The sequence below is a fragment of the Notothenia rossii genome (genome assembly GCF_949606895.1).
Source record: "Notothenia rossii genome assembly, chromosome: 3".
Lineage (NCBI taxonomy): Eukaryota > Metazoa > Chordata > Actinopteri > Perciformes > Nototheniidae > Notothenia > Notothenia rossii.
Window position 1 is genome coordinate 19,159,145 of NC_136901.1, and position 22,286 is coordinate 19,181,430.

Genomic DNA, 22,286 nt, shown 5'->3' on the forward strand with positions numbered 1-22,286 from the left:
ACCAGGTTAGGCAAAGGACAAAAAGAACCCCATAACAAACCCAAATGAGGGACTTTGCCAAACCAATAGCCCCTTATTATGAGGGTCACTCCATATGAGTTCACACACTCAGCTCCACAGTAATGGAGGGGAATAACAGGATGACAAAATGCTTCTCATAAAGTGATTTTACGATTGAAACTATACTGTATGGACACCCAGCCCTACACAGGAGCATTAGTGAGGGCCTACCCCGATGAGGAGTCAAATCCAGGTCATCCCAAAGGTGTTGGATGGGGTTAAGGTCCGGGCTCTGTGCAGACCAGTCAAGGTTTTCCACACATAACTGGAAATACTATTTATTTAAGGAGCTTGTAATGTTAAAACAGTCAAAGGAAAGACAATCTTGTAAAATATTGAATCCTGTACATGGGACTAAGAGGCTATAACTGTTATCTTCACAGGGGTGTCCATATGCTTTTATCTATTCAGTACTGTAAATGCAGAAATCTCCAGAAGACCATCATCATGATCTGACAAACAGATTCTACATTTGTCTCTAACTGAATTTTCTATGGGTATTAGACAGCTGACATGAACTAGGAACCAGGAGATGATTCTAAATGTACTCTCTGAGGCGATGAAGGTAACTGTAGTGTTAACAGCAGTGTGGATGTGTCCTTCAGCTGGGTCTTGACATGGAGGAGCTGCAGGACATCGAGGAAGATGCCGGTCTAGGTAACGGCGGTCTGGGTCGCCTCGCTGGTGAGTTCCTGCCTCCTCCTGATTGGCTGCTGACAGACATTGATGTTTAGTGCTGTGGACAGCCTTGTCTCATCCAGCGCCCCCCCCCCCTTGTTGTTTCCTCAGCTTGTTTCCTGGACTCCATGGCCTCTCTGGGTCTGGCTGCTTACGGATACGGCATCCGCTACGAATTCGGCATCTTCAATCAGAAGATTGTTGACGGCTGGCAGGTAGGTCCAAGTTATGGTGCTCTGTTTGGTTGAATCTATGTTGCTTAAGATTGTAATCTAGTGAGAAAAAAAAGGTAATTTAAAACTCAAACGTATGGAATGAACACAAATGCACATCAGAATAAGCACTCTCTTGAACCTAATGCCAAACTGTGGTTGCCAATTGGTGGGGAATTTTTGGTGGACCCAAAGTGACCTTTACAGCTGCTGGTTGCATCAGCTGTGACAATGGGTGTTTCTCAATGTCGCGTAAAGCTGCTCCAGAGCCACTATTTCAAGCATACTACATCATCGAGTGCCGCCGAAGGACTGTTCCAATGTCCAGCATACTTGGAATTCTACCGAGCCCGGCGTACTTCGTAGCGAGAAATTTCGAGGCTGCACATGTGTAGACTCCGCGGTCTTAAAATCCCCACAATCAGGGCCGTTTCTTCCTATAGGCGGACTATGTAGATGCATAGGGCCCCCGCGGCCACTAGGGGGCCCCCAAGCTTAACGTTTTTTAAATTTTTTAAATTTTTAATAATTCATCCAAAAAACAAAAAAAGTATAATTCATACACACAAAGATGAACAAAATTAGTAGAAGCGGGAGGGCTGAAGCATAGCTTATGGAAAGTAGCCCTCCCATGCATCATCCTAATACAACATCGGCATTATTGCTTCAAAAAAGGATAGAAATTAAGGAGTACAAAGAAATAAAGAAAACAGGAGAAAAAATTCAATAAAGGTTAGGGCAGGAAAACCATAAATGCATATATATATATATATATATATATATATATATATATATATATATATATATACACGAAAACTAGATATAGGGTCATTTTCTGCTCAATAGCAGTTTCAACTATCTTTTTTTGGAAATGAAAATACTATATATACATATGTACACATGTACTTGGCAAATGAATAATAATAATAATAATATATGCATAATTGCATATAAACATTGTGAACACTTATTTTCAAGTGACTTTTTTTACATTCATATGTTCACGCTGTGGTTTGGAACTGCTTTTGAATATTATTACTAGGCATTTTGTTATGGAAAATGTTGTGCATAACCAGTACTGTTTTAAGCTGTACTATGTCAAGACATTTTATAGATTGAGTTTTTTTAAATATGGGAGTTGTGTGTTCATATTTACCAACACCACAGACTATTCGTAATACTTTTTTCTGGGATGTTATTATTTTTTGTAGATTTGTTGATTACGTGTTTCCCCATATTTCGGAGCAGTAGTAAAGGTAAGGGAGAAATAGACTGTTATAAAGAGTATTTTTTCTTCAAGAATGTTTTTAGTATGATACAAAATACCTGTTTTTGACAGTTTAGTTTTTACATAATTTATATGGTGCTTCCAATTGAGTTTTTCGTCAACAAGCAGTCCTAAAAATGTACATGCACCAACTTTTTCTATCTCCGTATTGCAAATCCGTATAATGCAGTCATTTCTACTCTCAGACTTTGTATTGAATAACATGTAATTTGTTTTGGCCACATTAAGGGATAATTTATTAACTGCAAACCAGTTACATAGTATTTCTAATTCTGCATTCACAATTTAAACAAGATCGCCAAGATTATGATGGGAGCAGAGAATTCAAAGTTCAGGTTCAGCCTCAATATATTTGGGGAGAATTAAAATGAGCCGTCTTTATTTGTAGACAGCCAAGCCCCCTCCTGTGTTCGGTGAAGCATTATATGCTTAAAAATCCAATGTAGGATATAAACACGACTAAACTGCAGCGATAGCAAAGCTGCGGCTTGTGTTTTTGGGGTAATAAAGTCCAAATTATCGTTGGGCTGTCAGCCAATGAGTGACGTCTGATAATATAATTTTCAATTGCTTGGTTTTTGTGAAATTAGCCTGTTTTCCTATTAAAGTGTAACAGATTGATGCATCTCCACAGATCATCTTAAAGGCTTCGGAATCCCCCCATTGTAGTTAAAAAAACTGTAAAAACTAGGGCCCCCAAACAACATCTTGCATAGGGCCCCCAAAAAGCTAGAAACGGCCCTGCCCACAATGCTTTGCGCACGGACAAATTTCCTCAAATCTGTGGCGGAAAATGTAAGGCAGGGCCTCTCATATGACGCACACTTGCTCGCCTGTTCCACTCTTCGGTTTCCAAATGCCAGGAAGTATTCTTGCCTCGCTTTTGAAGCAAGTGACTCGGAAGACATGTGCTACCAAGCAAGCGTACTCGACATTGAGAAATACCCACTATATGTGCATACATCCACTCGCTTTGCAAACTCACACCAATGAAAAACGAACTCCCTAATACCATGATACTTTAAAAAGTCCTATATGCTTATCTTTCTTACAGTGCAGACGTTTTTCTGCTTGCTCTTGCCTCTGCTTACTTTTTATGCTGATTTTCCTATTCTTATTCTCTAAAAACTTTGAGCAGCGGCTCCTGGACATTAACTTATCACTGGGACAGTTAATCTTCGTAAATAGACGGAGGGTTTCAGCCATATTTCAAAAAATGTACGAAGACCTCAGTCCTACAGTAGCATGGCCTAGCGACAGCTAAAGCCTGGAAGGCTACTGCATGCTATTTAGCTTAAGCTAGTTGGTAGCAAAATGCCTCCTTTCTCTACAGATGACTTCCACAAACTTCTACAAAAGATGGCTGTGTTGGAAATGAAAATGCAACGGTTGGAAGTTAACGTGGAAGTGAATGGACTATGTCGTGGGAATGACACCACTTTACCAGTGTTGCAAAATAATGGAAAAGGGTATGCTAACTCACAGCTAGTTAGCAGCTACAAGGATTCCAAGGAACAGGAGGGCTGTGTACCGGGTAATAAATCTGCAAGTGGTAGTCCTCCCTGGAACTCTCTGGGTGCAAGGCCGAAGAGTAAATCATTTCCATGGGATTTGGGAGGACGAATAACAGGCAGAGCCCAGCGCTCTGAAATCTGTGATGCGACCGGCTGGCCTGCATTGTTATCACCCAGGAAGAGCGCCTCTTCAACCCCTATTCATACTAGGAAACAGCCATGGACAGCTGCTAAAGGGAGAATTACAAACAATCCTCCTAAACCACCAAGTGTGCCAATCCAGAACAGATACGCTCCGCTGACCGAGAACCGGAGATCTCTTTCTGATGACCTGGATAACCTGTCCTCCTCACACAGCAGGGTAAGGACCAATAGCTACTCCAAAAGTAAAAGGCTGGAGGGAAAGCTAACGACTGGGCCTGAAACTCTGATTGTGGGTGACTCTGCTGTAAGAGATGTAAAAGGTCTGTAGTAAGAACAACACCAAAGTACTCTGTTTTCCCAAGGATATGGTCTCTGACTTGGCTGAGAAGATCCTGCATATTGGGGCTGAACATCCGACTGTGAAGAATGTGGTACTGCACATTGGAACAAATGATGTTGTGAAACAACAGTCAGAAAAGCTGAAAAAAGACTTTAAATGTCTGTTGGAAACTGTCAGCTCTCTAAATGCAGAGGTGTTCATCAGTGGCCCTCTACCGCCAGTCAGAAGAGGAGTGGAGAGATTCAGCAGACTGTTTGCACTGAAAACCTGGCTTTCAACTGCCTGTACTGACCATTCTGTCAATTTTATTGACAATTTTATCTTTTTCTGGGATCGCAGACATCTTTATAAGGCAAATGGAGTTTGCCTGAATAAGTCAGGAGTGAAATTGTTTATCTCTAACATATTCAACTCCCTGCGTCATCAATCTGTTCCCTCTGCCAAGGACAAGCGGCAAGAGGAATCAAAACAGGAGAAAGACACAACACATCGCACAGAAAACCTTGAAGAAGTATCAGAGCACCCACCTGAGGAATGTTCTGATTATGGGAGACCTATGACACAAATGGAGGAGTCTCCACTGCCCGTCACCCCCCCTGTCAACGCCTTTGAGGATACTCTTCATTCGTCCCCCAGCTCTCTCTACTCTCCGCTCATCCTTTCACCCTCGCCCACCCCCCTGGAGTTTGATGAGCAGATGAAGGAGATACATAGGGTTGGCACCAAGTCCTTCCTGGAGTTCAATGACTGCATGAAGGCGATACGCAGGGTTGGCAGCATGTCCTTTACCCCCGCCCCTCAACGACGCCCACCAAAATCACCGAAGCAGAGACGCCCACCATCTCCCCCGGCTTCATCACCATGCCTACCACAATCATCCAAACCAAAACAATACAAGGAAGATGGAAGCAGATTTCCAAACCCCCCTTCCTACAGTGTAGGCCTCACCCTGCCCTCCTATGATGAGAGGAGCAGGGTGGTGGGTCCTCCCTCCCCTCCAAAGCCTGATAGGGATGTGTGTGTACAAAACGCTGCAAACTGATATGTGCTGGGTCCAGGCTCAAGGGCGTATGGCACTCAACTTTTTCCAGGACATGCCGGGGGCCCTGCCTGCCTGTAGCTTTGCCGATATCTGTGTTGATAGCTAATAGATTAAGAGCGTTGAATCAGCTTAGAAACAGGAAGCGCTCAAACGTTTGTGAGTTTATCAAATTTAGCAGCGATTCCATGTCAGCCACAGCTTGTTACAAAAAACCTGATTGATAGTGTATCAAACAAACTTAAACTAGCTTTATTAAATGTCAGGTCTTTGGCAGGAAAAACATTTTTAATCAATGATTTTATCACTGAGCACAATCTTGATTTTATGTTTTTAACAGAAACTTGGATTGAACAAAATAACAGTGCAGCTGTTCTTATTGAATCAACCCCTCCCAACTTTAGTTTTATGAGTCAGGAAAGAATGCATAAGAAAGGAGGTGGAGCTGCTGTTTTGTACAATGATTCCATTCAATGCAGGAAGACATCTTATGGGAACTTTGCTTCTTTTGAATATGTGGCCCTTCAGCTGAAATGCTCCTCTCGAGCTCTGTTCCTAAATATCTATAGACCACCTAAATACTGTGCAAGCTTTTTTGATGATTTTACCGAGTTCCTGTCTATAGTGTGTATTGACTTTGAACTTCTAGTCATTGTCGGTGATTTTAACATCCATGTTGACAACCCCCATGACAGAGGGGCTAAAGAACTGTTTTGTGTTCTTGATAGCTATGGACTGACTCAGCATGTGACGGAGCCCACGCACAATAAGGGGCACACTCTGGACTTAATTATCTCAAAGGGTCTGAATATCTCTAAGGTTGTGGTGACTGATGTTGCACTCCTGTGTTTTCTTTGAGAGCTCTATTTCTGTTCACAAAAATGTTCAAAAAGAGGTAACCACAAAGCGATATTTAACTGAAAATACTAGGGAAATGTTTACTCAGAATTTTCCTTCCACACTTGCCCCTGCTAACATCTCAGTAAATCAGCTAGTAGATCATTTTAATTCAAAAATTCAAAATGTTATAGATGCCATTGCTCCAACTAAGGTAAAGGAAGTGTCTGGCAAGAAAATATCTCCATGGAGAAAGGCCATGACCGTGAGAGCAGAAAAAAGAGTGTCGAAAAGCTGAACGCAGGTGGCGAAAAACAAATCTCCAGGTTCACTTTGAAATATATAAAGAGAGACTTGGCCTTTATAATTTGGAATTGAAAAACGTACGACAGTCTTTCTTCTCTGACATCATTACCAAAAACAACGCACGTGCCTTGTTTGCTACCGTCAACAGACTAACTAACCCCCCAGTGTCAGTAGCCTCTGAATTTCTATCCACCAGGGCGTGCAATGATTTTGCCTCCTTCTTCACTGACAAAATTCAGAAAATCAGACAAGCAGTCAGTGCCTCTGTATCAGGTACAGCAAATGTGTTATCCCTATGTCCACCTAATATCAATTCAGATATCACGACACAATTCCATCAGATTAATGATAAAAACCTAGAGGACATTATTCAACTTCTGAAATCCTCCTCCTGCTGCCTTGATATTATTCCAACAGGATTTTTCAAAGATGTTTTTCCTTGCATGGCCTCAGATCTACTTCATATAGTAAACAAATCTCTTCACTCAGGTATTTTTCCACAGGCCCTGAAAACTGGAGTCATTAAACCGCTCTTAAAAAAGAATAATCTAGATGCTTCATTACAGGCCCATATCAAACCTGCCCTTTCTAGGTAAAATCATTGAAAAAGTTGTTTTTCAACAGTTGAGTAACTTTTTGCATTTAAATAACTGTTTGGATGTGTTCCGGTCAGGCTTTCGTCCAAACCACAGCACTGAGACTGCTCTTGTAAAGGTCTTCAATGACATCCACTTAAACACAGACAGTGGCAGAACTTCAGTGTTAGTATTATTAGATCTCAGTTCTGCGTTTGACACTGTTGACCACAACATGTTACTAGACCGACTGGAAAACTGGGTGGGACTTTCGGAAACAGTTCTATATTGGTTTGAATCCTACTTAAAGGACAGAAACAACTTTGTTTCTATAGGTAAATACACATCTGAGTTGACAAATATGACATGTGGGGTACCCCAAGGCTCCATCTTGGGGCCTCTTCTCTTTAACGTCTACATGCTACCACTGGCTCAGATACTGAAGAACAACAAAATAAGTTACCATAGCTATGCAGATGACACACAAATGTATGTAACAATTTCACCAGGAGACTCCAGTTAAAACACTGAGTAAGTGCATTGAACAAATCAATGACTGGATGTGTCAGAACTTTCTCAAATTAAACAAAGATAAAACTGAGGTAATGGTTTTTGGAGCCAAGGCAGAACGTATAAAAGTTAGCGCTGAGCTTCAGTCTGCAATGTTCAAAACAACAGATAAAGCCAGAAATCTAGGTGTAGTGATGGACTCTGACCTGAGTTTCAACAGTCACATTAAAACAGTTACTAAATCAGCTTACTATCACCTAAAGAATATATCTAGGATTAAAAGACTAATGTCACAGCAGGATTTGGAAAAACTTGTCCGTGCTTTTATCTTCAGTAGACTGGACTACTGTAATGGTGTCTTCACAGGTCTCACAAAAAAATCTATTGGAAAGCTGCAGCTGATTCAGAACGCCGCTGCTCGAGTCCTCACTGACACTAAGAAAGTGGATCACATCACTCCTGTTCTGAAGTCTTTACACTGGCTTCCTGTGTGTCAAAGAATAGATTTCAAAATACTGCTGCTGGTTTATAAAGCACTGAATGGTTTAGGCCCAAAATACATTTCTGACCTCCTGCTAAATTATGAACCATCCAGATCTCTCAGGTCTTCAGGGACTGGTCAGCTGTCTGTCCCCAGAGTCAGAACTAAACATGGTAAAGCAGCGTTCAGTTATTATGCTCCAAATATCTGGAACAAACTCCCAGAAACCTGCAGGTCCGTTGCAACTCTTACTACTTTTAAATCCAGGCTGAAGACTTTTCTTTTTGTCGCTGCTTTTAATTGAACTATTCATATCTTAGAATGCACTGTAACTTTTATCCATGTATTTTTTCTTTTAATGTTTATTTTATTAGCTTTTCTTTTTAATGACTGATTTTAAATGCCATTTTTTTTAATGTCTTTCATTTTTTGTAAAGCACTTTGAATTGCCTTGTGTTGAAAAGTGCTATATAAATAAACTTGCCTTGCCTTGCCTAATAAAGATTTCATGTGACACATACAATTGATTTGTTGATGGGAATTAATGTGAATAAATTAACTCTAGGTTAACGGTACTCTTGCTATCACTACTCACCGACACTATAAACCAGGGCTATTCAATTGGCGGCCCGCGGGCCAAATCCGGCCCCCGGGTGATATTTACTGGCCCTTTGAGTATAATGTTAAAAAGTAAAAAATAAAAAATAAAAGTTGAATTTAAAAACAAAATTTCATTTAAAATTATTTTTTTTGGGCCAGAGTGCCTTTATTCCTGAGAGGGTGTTACATTGAGAGATAGAGGGGAAGACATTGCCTGAAAACTTTGGCGGGCTCGGGTTTCGAACCCACCTACTAGCAACTCCTGTCATTTATTGCGTCTCTGCGCGCGTCCTCGCGGCTCGCGCTGTCCTTCACTACAAGCTCGCGTACCTTCGACGGTTTCGCGCCAATGGTACGATTAATCAAACCTGGTCAGCATAGTTGGATATCAAAATGTCTCTTTCTACGTTAAAAAACGAAAGGTTGACACCGAAAACCGGCAATTCAACAGCGAGTGGAAAGAGAAGTACTTGTGTGTAAATGTCAGTGGGAGGCCCGTGTGTTTAATCAGCAATGAGTGTTTATCGGTGTGTAAAGAGTACAACTTGAGAAGGCATTTTAAGACAGCTCACGCCAACTTTTGACGCCACTTTTCCAGCGGGCTCTGATGCTCGCCGCCAGAAGATTTTGGGGCTAACTTCGTGCTATGACCAAAGACGTAGCTCCCTGTTTCGGGCTTGCACTGACCAAGAGAGAGCTACCGCAGCGTCCCTACGAGTGGCCTGGATATTAGGCAAAAAGAAAAGGCCTTTTACGGACGCAGAGACAGTCAAAGAGTGTATGCTTGCATCAATTGAGGAAGTGGTTGCAGATGAGAAAATCAGAAAAAGCGTTATTGACTCAATTAAGAACATTCCGATTTCTGACACGTCAACATCAAGGAGAGTGGAGATCCTTGCATCGGACGCTTTTGAGATTCTCTTGGACAAACTGAGAAAGGCGGAGGTTATGTCGCTAGCTATTGATGAATCCACTGACAGCAGCAATGTTGCACAGCTGTGCCTCTATGTTAGATTTTTTGATGTTGAGTTCTTTCGGGAGGATCTACTTGGATTAATTCCTTTGGATGGACACACGACCGGTGAGGTGATGTTCAACAAAGTGGTTTCGTTTTTCAAGGAGCACAAGTTGGGATTGGATCGTATTAACATGCTTGTAACGGATGGGGCCCCTGCGATGTCGGGCCGAACACAGGAACTGTCCGCTAGGCTGGCAGATGTGGCTCCACAGCTGAGATCGCTTCATTGCCTCATCCACCAAAGCCTCCTGTGCGCAAAACTGAGTGGTGAGTTAAAAAACACAATGGACTCTGTCATGACGATTATTAACTTTATTTGTTGTAACTCCAGTTTACAGCACCGCCTTTTCCGCCAGATGTTGTCAGACATGTCAGCTCGATATAATGATTTGTTCATGCACAGTGACATTAGATGCCTAAGCAAAGGAAACGTCTTGAAACGATTTTGTGAACTTAAGGAGGAGATCATGGCGTTTCTCCGCAATTCAAAACATAAAAAAGCCAACGCCTTTCTGTGTCTGATAGAGAATGATGAGTTTTACGCTGCTGTTTGCTTTTTGAGCGACATTTTCAAACATCTGAACCAACTCAATTTGGAGCTGCAGGGCAGAGATAAAATGGTTACACAACTTGTGGAGAGACTCCATGCGTTTCAAAAAAAGCTCACACTTTTTTTTGCGGATTTATGTCCAGGCAAAATGCTCAATTTTCCAACCATGTGCACCGCAGGTTTACAAATCACCAAGGTGATGACTGGATTTATGGAGGCATTGAAAACCAACTTTGCCGCGAGGTTTGACCATTTCAGTCTCCCGACTGAAGTGATGAGATTTGTGAAGGACCCTTTCTCTGTGAATGTAGAGGGGGAGTTTGCACTGAAAGCAAAGGAGCTGATTGTGACATTAAAAGAGGCGTCTTTACAACTCGAACTCATTGACATTCAGTCATCAGATGACCTGCAACAGTCATTTCAGCTGGCAGGTTCTGAAAAGTTCTGGACTCGTGAAGTCAGCCACGAGAAATTCCCTCATTCAAGGGGTCTTGCACTTTTTGTCCTCACAATGTTTTGCTCGACTTACACTCATTAGATGGCACATATCTGCCAAGTTGGTTGCATACTGTATGTCAGTTATCACTATGTTAATCAAAAAAGGTTTGAGTTTTAAAAGGCTGTGTGTTGTGGTTTGGTAATTAATACAAGTCTTTTGATAATTGTTTTTGCTTTTAATTAAGCAATTGATGTGGTATGGCTCACTTGTCTTTATTGTTATTATACCATAATATGCACTGTTGTTTGTGTATGGCCCTAAATTGCTATTTTGTGTGAATTATTCGATCATTTAATCTAAATCTAATGATGTTGGTTATATTAGCTTCACATGTACTGAGTTCTGAACTTGCCATTTATAAAGGCCTTGGGCCTATGTTTGATTTAATTAAACAAAATATATGCACTCCACTATGCTGTTGTAGTCATTTCATTTCATACCTTTATTTATGCAGGTGAATCCCATTGAGATCATTGATCTCTTTTTCAAGGGTGACCTGCTGTAGTATTTACTGTATCTGAAGCTCTTAATATGATTGCTCATATTTCAAGCCATTTTTTTCCCGGCCCCTTGCTTTGGATCATTTTCATCAACCGGCCCCCATTCCAAACTAATTGAATAGCCCTGCTATAAACCTTGTCCCTCATGCTAGCCCTGACAACACCGGTAAGCACACCTTCATCTAGACGGCACTGTAACGTGTCCTGACTTGTAGTGGTTCTCTCCTCTATCTACACTCTTCTTGTCATCTTTGTAAAACGATATCAGACTGGTAATTGACACAGCCATGACTTCTAGTTAAATTCAGTGGGGCTAAAATGAAAAGCTTTGTTAAAATATGCAAGCACGCGAAAGTCAAATTCAGCTTTATTGTCAAAAATTCTACATGTGTTATACATCCAGAAATATCGTTTCCCACAGTGTGACATGTATACATAAAACAAAAAGGGCCTAGATAAACGTGGTATACATTAAACAAAACAAAAAGGGCCTAGATAACCGGGGTATACACTTTAAAATGTTAATATATTTAAAGTGTTCAAAGTGCAGTTTCAGTGCAAGTCAGTTGAAACGATCTTAAGTTGGCGTGACGTTGAAGTCGTGCGACCCTGCTGCTGCACTGGCTTGTAGTTCGTTTATAGCATAACGTTAGCATTTAGCTTTTAGCGACTAGATTTATAATTCAAAAATTATAAAAGTAGGGTTGACATGTGGAGGTTATCCGGCTGAACAAAACGTGATCCCTTTCTTAAATGTGTGTCAACCACAGACCTTATTTCGAGCTATTTTCCAAAATCCTATGGAGAATTTGCATTGGTTTTTCACGAAGGAACCGGAAGAAGTTTACTTCCGGGTTTTACGACGCGTCACTGCGGTTCTCTATAATGCCTCCTACTGGAGTTTACGACAAACAGTTCTCAAGTCTGGCCATGGTACATTCCTTTTTGTTATTGGCTGCTCTCACTGCCATATCCCATTTGAGCTAACTGTCATGACATACATTTCGGTCACAAGCCAAAATACAAAAAGTCCTGATTTTTCTTAATGTACAAAAAGAAAAAGTACTCATTATGTAAAATGGCCCATTTCAGATTAATATGAATTTCAATAGTATTATCAGCTAAATGTACGTTAAGTATCCAAAGTTAAAGTACTCATTATGCAGAATACGTTTTTTCACCGGATTACATTTTATTACATTATATTTGTATTATATTATCATGTTTTATACATGTAAGAGCGTTTTAGTATTGTAGTTGGTCAATATGGAGCACATTTTAAATACATAAGATACCAAATTGGTAGTACAGTACTGCATTACATCATAACAGCATATCATGTGTTTTTATCTACAAAGTCACTGAGCGTTAAATAAATGTAGTGGAGTAAAAATATATTTGCCCCTGAATTGTACTGGAGTAGATGTATAAAGTAGCTTTTAAATAAGTAAAATATAAGTATGCCAAAAAGGAATTTAACTACAATACTTGAGTAAATGTACTTGTACTGTTACTTTCCACCCCTGACCCTAAGAAACTGTTATGTAGCACATATTCATGACTATTGTGTAGTGTAGTATGTTCTGTTTCACAACAATAATACCATAGCGTCGTGTCTCCACAGGTGGAGGAAGCTGATGATTGGCTGCGTTACGGGAACCCCTGGGAGAAGGCCCGCCCCGAGTACATGCGTCCGGTCCATTACTACGGACGAGTGGAACACACCGCTGAAGGAGTGAAGTGGGTGGACACACAGGTCAGTGGAAACACACACCAGAACTAACCTTTCATTGAAAATGTAAAGGGCTCAGGGAATGAAATGCAACTCTCATGTGATGGATATAATGCTGTCTGATTACATATGTGCTATAATTTGAACAGATTCAAAGTTATTAATTAGTTTAACGATACATTTATAATTTCGTATTCAAAATAATAGTAAATACTGTCACAGTAAAAGTCCTGCAATCAAAAATGTTTCTCAAGTGAAAGTATCAAAGTATTATCATCAAAATATAGTTAAAGTACCAAAAGTAAAAGTAGTCACTGTGCAGATTGGTCCATTTCAGAATAATATATATGATTTTGAGTTTTATAATTGTTGATGCATTAAAGTGTTATCAAAGCTGGTAAAGGTACAAATTGAAGTAAAGTAACAAGTACCTCAAAATTGTACTTGAGTACAGTAGATGAGTAAATGTACTTGGTTACTTTACACCACTGGAAGATATATAGTGAGCATTACATTTAACAGTAAATGCAAAATGAGGAAAAATAAAGGTTAATTAAAAAATAATGGGTGCCGACTGTCATCTTTGTAAAGATTTAGTAAACAAGTATAGCATCCTAAGTAGCATCCAAGAGGAAGCTAAGGCCCAACAGAAACCAATCGTTCTCATTGTGCTAATGAACTAATGAAATACCACTGTATTTAATATATTATTGTAATTGTGATTCAGGTGGTTCTGGCCCTCCCCTATGACACCCCAGTCCCCGGCTACAGGAACAACATCGTGAACACCATGAGGCTGTGGTCTGCTAAAGCCCCCTGTGACTTCAACCTCAAAGACTGTTAGTATGGTCATCTGTTCTGTTCCTCATTGACAAACAGTAAATACATGAACATCCACTAAGTATGAATCCAAACTTTGTCCTGCAGTTAATGTTGGCGGCTACATTCAGGCGGTGCTGGACAGGAACCTGGCTGAGAACATCTCCAGGGTTCTCTACCCCAACGACAATGTGAGTGGATCCAACCGTTTGGCTAATTCACTTTAATCCAATGTAGGGGCTTATTTGTATGACTCCTATCTTTGATCCCATTATGCTCACAAGTACAAATACTATGGTCTTTAAAGACTTCAGTTTAATTAAAAGTCCTGAATTAAAAATGTTACTTGAGTAGAAGTACAGAAGTATTATCAGCTAAAAAATACAATTTCTAAACTGAAGTACAAGTTTGTCAAAAGTGTACTTGAGTACCCGAGTAAATGTACTTGGTTACATTCCACCACTGTTGATCAGTCAGATGATCAAGTCAACAGTTGATCCTGTGTCAGCGGGGGGACCGGGCCTTGTTTAAGAGGCCGGTAGTGGAGGGGAAGAAACTGTTCAGGTGGAGAGAGGTGTTGGTCCTGATGGAGTGCAGCCTCCTGCCAGAGGGGAGGGGGCTGAACAGTGAACTAGAGGAAGAAAGCCCTAATCAAGCAGCTTTAACTTAATTATTCAGACAGTCTCCATCTCCAGCGCAGTGTGATGGGATACAAATGGCAGCACTTTCAGGCGTTTGACAGTTTTCCTGTTTGGCCTCCAGTTCTTTGAAGGGAAGGAGCTCCGTCTGAAGCAGGAGTACTTTGTCGTCGCGGCAACTCTTCAAGACATCATCCGTCGATTCAAAGCCTCCAAGTTTGGCTCCACAGAGTTTGTGCGACTAGACCTTTCTACGCTGCCAGAAAAGGTGAGCCGTTAGAGAGGATGACCTCAGTTCTTTACCAGGATGCAGGGCAACAGATGTAGTAATCTGTGGACCTATTTTCTTGTGTTCCTTTGTTTTACTATGTATATATAAAAAAGTTAACATTACCACCTTTTTAATAAAAAAAAAAAAAATCAGATTGCAGGTTTCCAACTCTGCTAAATGGTTGCAAATTCACTCTAAAATTCACTTAAACTTGCAACATGCTGTTTTCTTTATCCCTGCCTTACATTACCACACATCTTGTGACCTTTGCACGTTCCCATGACTTTTTCTGACACTTAGTTTAAAGTCTGAACAGCTGCCCCACTTAAAAAATATCATATACTGTGTGCATATTCTTTCATTATAATGTGTTGTATTCTTATAGTATTTCCTTTTTGGTATGTTTATAGCTCTTTGAGACATTTTTCATAATAGTTTTCACAAGAGATTCTATTATATTTCTATATTTGCTCTCATTTTACATTTACATTTTTCTTACTGTGATAAAAGGGGGTTGAATATTGTTGTTGTATGGCTGCAATATGAGTCTAATATATGTAATAATAGTGTAACATCAGTAATATATTAATGTAATACAGGTGCATTAATGTGTATTATGGGTGTAATAACAGTGTTAAATGAGTGTAATAGGGGTGTATAACAAACAGTGTAATGAGTTTAATAACAGTGTAATATGGGTGTAACACGGGTCTAATGGCAGTGTAGCATGGGGAAATTAAGGGTGCAATATGGGGACAATGTAGAAAATAGCCATCAATTAAATTAACAAACTATTAATTTGATCGTACATAAATAGTTTGCACTAGATCGCATTTTAAGGGTTAAACATTTTGTGCGATAAACGATGTGGCAATAAACATGATTGTGACTCTGTTGTGCAGGTGGCCATTCAGCTGAATGACACCCACCCTGCTCTGGCCATCCCTGAGCTGATGAGGACCCTGGTGGACATTGAGAAACTGGACTGGGACAAGGTATACTTACTTTCAGCAGAGTGTGACCCACAGGCGTCAGCATGGCTACTAGGGATGTGCATCTCCATCCCTGAGGCCGATGCGATGCGCATCTCGATACGTTGCCACGATACGATACATTAACGATACCTTTGAAACACCAGGCGATGCAATACGATACGATTCACCCCTGTTGCGATACAGTTCGATACGATTTGATTCAACATTATGCGATTCGGGGCGATACGATGCGATTCAACACGATGCAAAAATAATGATACTTCAATATGGTACGACAGAGGATTTTTGTTTTATTCCTTATATGCAGCAAATCATACATTAACAAAAAAGTGCTTTACATATTTGGTACTGCACATCCCATCATGCCGTTTATGTTTTTAACTTTAAAAGCTCTCCAGAGTACAATTGTATAACACCTCAGTTAAACAATTTAAGGATGCATTGCTCATGATTAACAATGTGCAAATAACAGCTACCATAGAGTAATGCCCATACAGCTGCCAGCCTGATGTGCTTAACACTCAGAGGCTAACTCACCAGTGAGCAGAAAGCAGTGGTTTCTATCTGAACAATAAAGAAAACAAATAACCTTTTACAAACAGGTATTTCATAACTGCTTACAGTAAGGAAGACATTTAAATTATTATTGGCCGTCACAGGCTGCTGTAAGCTAAACACCTCTCTCTGACAGAACACCTCACTGAGTGATTTAACTCATGTCTCACTTTCAGGTTTCTTTTTTCAGCCGCAGACCCCACGTCGCCTCTTTATGTGCGTCGCTAAGTTCCTCGTACTACTTGTGTACTTTAAAGCGGCTCGGCATCGTTAACAATTTGCGATTGATTTTTCAAGTTGACCGTCTTTAGTAATAGTGCCGCGCACATATACCATCAGGACGTTACTGATGGGGTGCGGCTGCGGAGTGATACTGTGTGTATGCAAGTCCGCATCTAGGACGGATCTATGTATCATAGCTGTAGACCTGTTAAGTAATAAAGATACCTCATACAAAGGTCTACGGATACCTTATTACTCTCCATGACCTGCGGTCAACTATATAGCATAAATGACTATTACACCGTCTTTCTTGAACAATCCGAAGTGTTGCCAAACGTTTGATTTGTAGGTATTTTTTCGGTGCGCTGTGTTTCTCTTTCTCCTCAACTTCCGTGTGTGTTGATAACTGAGACTCTCGTTCTCCGTAGTGGCGAAGCAAATATCAAAGATCGTCTCTGCTGAGCGTTGACAAGATGAGGGGATTTTATATGAATGAATCGTTTTTTTACCGATGCAAAGACGCTACGCAATCGATGCATCGCAAGTTCAACCCGGTTCAACCCAAACTGTAGCCGATGTGCACTCTTTCAACCGGTGCACTCGCATCTTGAACGTTTATGCCGGTGCACCGATGCGAATCGGTGAATCTTAACATCTCTAATGGCTACACAACACCGAGTTGGACCTCTGACGTTACACGAAAGAAGAAGAAATAGAGCCTGTTACTGCCTCGGCCCTTCCTGCAAAAACTGTAACTGCTACAGTCTAACTGTCTAACTGCATCCTTCAACACTAAGAATGACTCTGCAGCAGGGTGAACACTGCAGGTAGACAGTGAAGTGAAATCATACACTGGGCAGAATGTAATCAAGTAAACCGACTAATATAGGATAATCTTTTCAAGAAAAAACACTGTCATTTTACACATAATATAACATTGTTTTCTGTATTTGCCCAAGGTAATGCACATATTGTCATGTTTACTCGTTCAGTGGTATTTGGTGATAATATGAGATCTCTTTGTGCAGGCCTGGGACATCGTGGTTCGTACCTGTGCCTACACCAACCACACCGTCCTGCCTGAAGCCCTGGAGCGCTGGCCCGTCGACCTCTTCCATAACCTGCTGCCCCGGCACCTGGAGATAATCTACGAGATCAACAGCCGGCACCTGGAGGTACAAAGGATGCTAGACTTAGATATCTGAGCATTTTAGGCTTTTACGTAATGCCCTCACCTACACAAATCAAAGAATATCAGAAAAATACAACATAGCAAGTTAAATATATTAAAAAAAACAAGATAGTATAGACGACGAAGATATGAGAAGTTGTAATGTAATATGTCTAAAATATCAGAAAAAACTGTTGAAAAACTCTCTTGGTATAGTATGTATAACATATAAAAAAATATATATACAGTATGTAAAAAAAATAAAACGGCATAGGATATTATGTGATACAGTGGGGCAAAAAAGTATTTAGTCAGCCACCAATTGTGCAAGTTCTCCCACTTAAAAAGATGAGAGAGGCCTGTAATTTTCATCCTAGGTATACCTCAACTAGGAGAGACAAAATGAGGAAAAATAATCCAGAAAATCACATCGTCTGATTTTTAAAGAATTTATTTGCAAATTATGGTGGAAAATAAGTATTTGGTCACCTACAAACAAACAAGATTTCTGGCTCTCACAGACCTGTAACTTCTTCTTTAAGAGCCTCCTCTGTGCTCCACTTGTTAACTGTATTAATGACACCTGTTTGAACTCGTTATCAGTATAAAAGACACCTGTCCACAACCTCAAACAGTCACACTCCAAACTCCACTATGGCCAGGCCCAAGACCAAAGAGCTGTCAAAGGACACCAGAAACAAAATTGTAGACCTGCACCAGGCTGGGAAGACTGAATCTGCAATAGGTAAGCAGCTTGGTGTAAAGAAATCAACTGTGGGAGCAATTATTAGAAAATGGAAGACATACAAGACCACTGATAATCTCCCTCGATCTGGGGCTACACGCAAGATCTCACCCCGTGGGGTCAAAATCATCACAAGAACGGTGAGCAAAAATCCCAGAACCACACGGGGGGACCTTGTCAATGATCTGCAGAGAGCTGGGAACAAAGTAACAAAGGCTACCATCAGTAACACACTACGCCGCCAGGGACTCAAATCCTGCAGTGCCAGACGTGTCCCCCTGCTTAAGCCAGTACATGTCCGGGCCCGTCTGAAGTTTGCTAGAGGGCATTTAGATGATCCAGAAGAGGATTGGGAGAATGTCATATGGTCAGATGAAACCAAAATAGAACTTTTTGGTAAAAACTCAACTAGACGTGTTTGGAGGAGAAAGAATGCTGAGTTGCATCCAAAGAACACCATACCTACTGTGAAACATGGGGGTGGAAACATCATGCTTTGGGGCTGTTTTTCTGCAAAGGGACCAGGACGACTGATCCGTGTCAAGGAAAGAATGAATGGGGCCATGTATCGTGAGATTTTGAGTGACAACCTCCTTCCATCAGCAAGGGCATTGAAGATGAAACGTGGCTGGGTCTTTCAGCATGACAATGATCCCAAACACACCGCCCGGGCAACGAAGGAGTGGCTTCGTAAGAAGCATTTCAAGGTCCTGGAGTGGCCTAGCCAGTCTCCAGATCTCAACCCCATAGAAAATCTTTGGAGGGAGTTGAAAGTCTGTGTTGCCCAGCGACAGCCCCAAAACATCACTGCAACCGAGTGTGAAAACCTTGTGAAGACTTACAGAAAACGTTTGACCTCTGTCATTGCCAACAAAGGGTATGTAACAAAGTATTGAGATGAACTTTTGTTATTGACCAAATATTTATTTTCCACCATCATTTGCAAATAAATTCTTTAAAAATCAGACAATGTGATTTTCTGGATTTTTTTTTTTTTTTCTTCTCATTTTGTCTCTCATAGTTGAGGTATGCCTAGGATGAAAATGACAGGCCTCTCATCTTTTTAAGTGGGAGAACTTGCACAATTGGTGGCTGACTAAATACTTTTTTGCAGTATAGTATTTCAAAACTATAAGAAAACGCTACATAGTATGTCAAAATGCATTTCTTTCATAAATATTTCCTATAAAAGAAAAACTGTGAATTATGGAAATACATTCATATTGATCTGTGTCTTCTGGATGTGCAAATAGCCAGCGGTTTAATAACATTTGAATGAAACATGCATAATATGTACATCTGCTGAGACGTCTCTTTCCTCCCCTTCAGCGTATTGGCAAGCTTTACCCTGGAGACCTGGACCGCCTGCGGAGGATGTCCCTGATAGAGGAAGTGGACGGCAAGAAAATCAACATGGCGCACCTGTGCATTGTGGGATCTCACGCTGTCAACGGAGTGGCCCGCATCCACTCTGAGATCATCAAAGCCACTGTGTAGGAAACATCTCTCCTCTCGTGTTTGTGCCTATGACATTAACGCTAGGAAGCATCCAGTTTATTTGTATCTGACATGACCAGTGATGCTAGAAGTACCCAAACTCAACTTAAAGGTCCCCTATTATACTCTTTTCAACATTATATTACAGATCTCGGATATATACAAAACATGTCTGAAGGATTTGGCTGAAACACCGAACAGATCATTGTAGCATCCCATAATCGCCTTTCTTTCAGCCCTGTTCCAAACGTGCTGATTCTCTGTCTGTAGCTTTAAATGCAAGTGAGCTGCTGCTGGCCACGCCCCTCTCTGAAGTTCAAGTTTCAATACTAAACTTATACAATGATGTTTTAAAACTAAAACTAAATATTTGAAAAGTTTCTTCAGGTTGAATAATATTTTGGTTCAGTTTAGCATTTGTTTTATACATTTAGGCTACCAGATGTATGCTATTCCAGACTATTTATTGAAGACGACTTACATTTCCTTCCCGTGCGCTGGTGCCAGCCATGTGACCGGCAGGTTTATAAAGAAGATGCTAAATCAAAATAATATTCAACCTGGAAAAACCTTGGAACATTTATTTATTTTAATACATCATTGCTTTTTAAAAGTTCAGGATCAAAAGTTGAACTTTCAAGTACTTTTACATTTTTTTGAATGATCAAAACTTTTGGACCAGATTTTGCTCCATATAAATACTGATGCTAATTGTGATGGAAACTTCTGAAGCAATTGGAAACAGGACTCAGAGAGACACGAGGAGAGCAGGAACTTTGATGGCAAACACTGATGGTTTATTTGGAGTTACGGCCGGAGAATTGACAAGACAGGTTGTGTGTCACGAGTTGACACAGCGGTTGCCAAACCAATTCTGAAGAACTCTTTCTGCACTCGAGGTTTTAACTAGTTCAGAGTGTAATAATCAACATTCTTCATCAGCGAGACTAAACAAATATGGACCCTGAATCTAACCAGAGCTCTCGTCCATAGGAAATAATGTGTGGCAGTGAACCTACGTTCCAGAAAAGAAGGGCCTCAAGATGTCCCTGAACTATCTCTTGTCAGCTTGTGCTCTGCCATAGACTGGCAACAACAATGCGCCCAATCTGCCCCTCCTTAAGAGAGATAGTAGCAATACCCAAGGCCGTAGACTTATGTCATGGGAAAAGAGACAGTGAAAGGAGAAAATTATGAACTGTGTCAAAGGTTGAATACCTAAACAAATTATTCCCTAACTGCTAATAAGTGTGTCATTGCTGCTCTTCTCCTCAGGTTCAAGGACTTCTACGAGTCAGACCCTGAAAAGTTTCAGAATAAGACCAATGGCATCACTCCGAGACGCTGGCTGGTCATGTGCAACCCCGGCCTGGCTGAGGTCATCGCAGAGGTGTGTGTGTTTCTGTCAATACACACAAGTGAGGGCACTTATTTCAGGAGTACAGGTTCCTGGAAGTGAAGTCCTGTTTATTTTTTGCATAGACAACAAAGGTGGGGTAGGTAAGTTTGAGAAACCAGCTCGAGATACACTTTTTGTTATATTCCATGGAATGCTCTTAACATCCCGATAGGAATGAATATCTTAAGTGCCTTGACAAAAAATACATTAAAAAATGTCATCTCTGGAAGTGTGGTACTGTAAAAAGCGCGACCAATCATCTGAGCCGGCCCGGCTAAAATAACTGGATGGCCTACCTGCCTGTCAGCCTTCCATCTGTGCACAAACTTATCTCGTGCCTTCATTGGTCATGTGCGCGTTCATGTGTGTTGGAGGAGGGGCTCTGTAAGGAAGTGGCAGATTTTTTCCGGCTGTGTATTTTCAAATTCTAGCGCACTCAAGCTGATTTCTCCAAAATTACCTACCCCACCTTCAACTAATGGACATTTGGAGCACATCCAAAACTCAGATGTATGTGTTATTTACACTGCAGATTGGCTCTATGGTATCCTGCCAAATAATAATGCAATCATCTTTTTATATAGAGGATTGGTGAGGAATACATCCGTGACCTGGACCAGCTGAAGACGCTTCTGGAATTTGTGGACGATGACACCTTCATTCGAGATGTTGCCAAAGTCAAACAGGTAAGATAATAATAGTAATATTAATAATAATAATAATACATGGTATTTATATAGCGCTTTTCCTTGTGCTAAAATACTCTTTACAAGCAAGTAAAGAAAAAATAACAAACAAAATAAATACAAATACTTAGCCAGGTGGAGGAGGGTAGGTGGGTAGAGGATTAGAAGTTGAAGGCAAGAGTGAGAAGGTGAGTTTTGCGGCCTTTTTTTGAATGATGTAAGAGTATAGTAGGTTAAAGTGAGGGTGGTGTCGAGGATGATGCCAAGGTTATTACGCAAGTTGAGGGGTTGAAAATGAAGCCGTGATGTTATGTGAAAAGTCTTGGGTTGTGCGGGTAAGTCAGTTTGAGCCGATGATGATAAGTTCTGATTTGTCGCAGTTGAGTTAAGAAAATAGTTTTGCAT

General features: G+C 40.7%; 1 protein-coding gene across 1 annotated transcript in view; it reads left to right on the forward strand.

Moving 5' to 3' along the window:
• Positions 1-621: 621 nt before the first annotated feature.
• The window catches only part of LOC307031806 (glycogen phosphorylase, muscle form-like), a 28,367-nt gene continuing 6,702 nt past the window's right edge, over positions 622-22,286 (forward strand). The window contains exons 1-11 of the mRNA XM_079669229.1: positions 622-744; positions 850-953; positions 12,776-12,907; positions 13,611-13,722; positions 13,811-13,893; positions 14,465-14,608; positions 15,514-15,606; positions 17,412-17,558; positions 19,629-19,792; positions 21,072-21,186; positions 21,780-21,881. Coding sequence (XP_079525355.1) covers positions 678-744; positions 850-953; positions 12,776-12,907; positions 13,611-13,722; positions 13,811-13,893; positions 14,465-14,608; positions 15,514-15,606; positions 17,412-17,558; positions 19,629-19,792; positions 21,072-21,186; positions 21,780-21,881 — 1,263 coding nt within the window. The 5' untranslated portion in view covers positions 622-677. The remainder of the gene's footprint in view (positions 745-849; positions 954-12,775; positions 12,908-13,610; positions 13,723-13,810; positions 13,894-14,464; positions 14,609-15,513; positions 15,607-17,411; positions 17,559-19,628; positions 19,793-21,071; positions 21,187-21,779; positions 21,882-22,286) is intronic.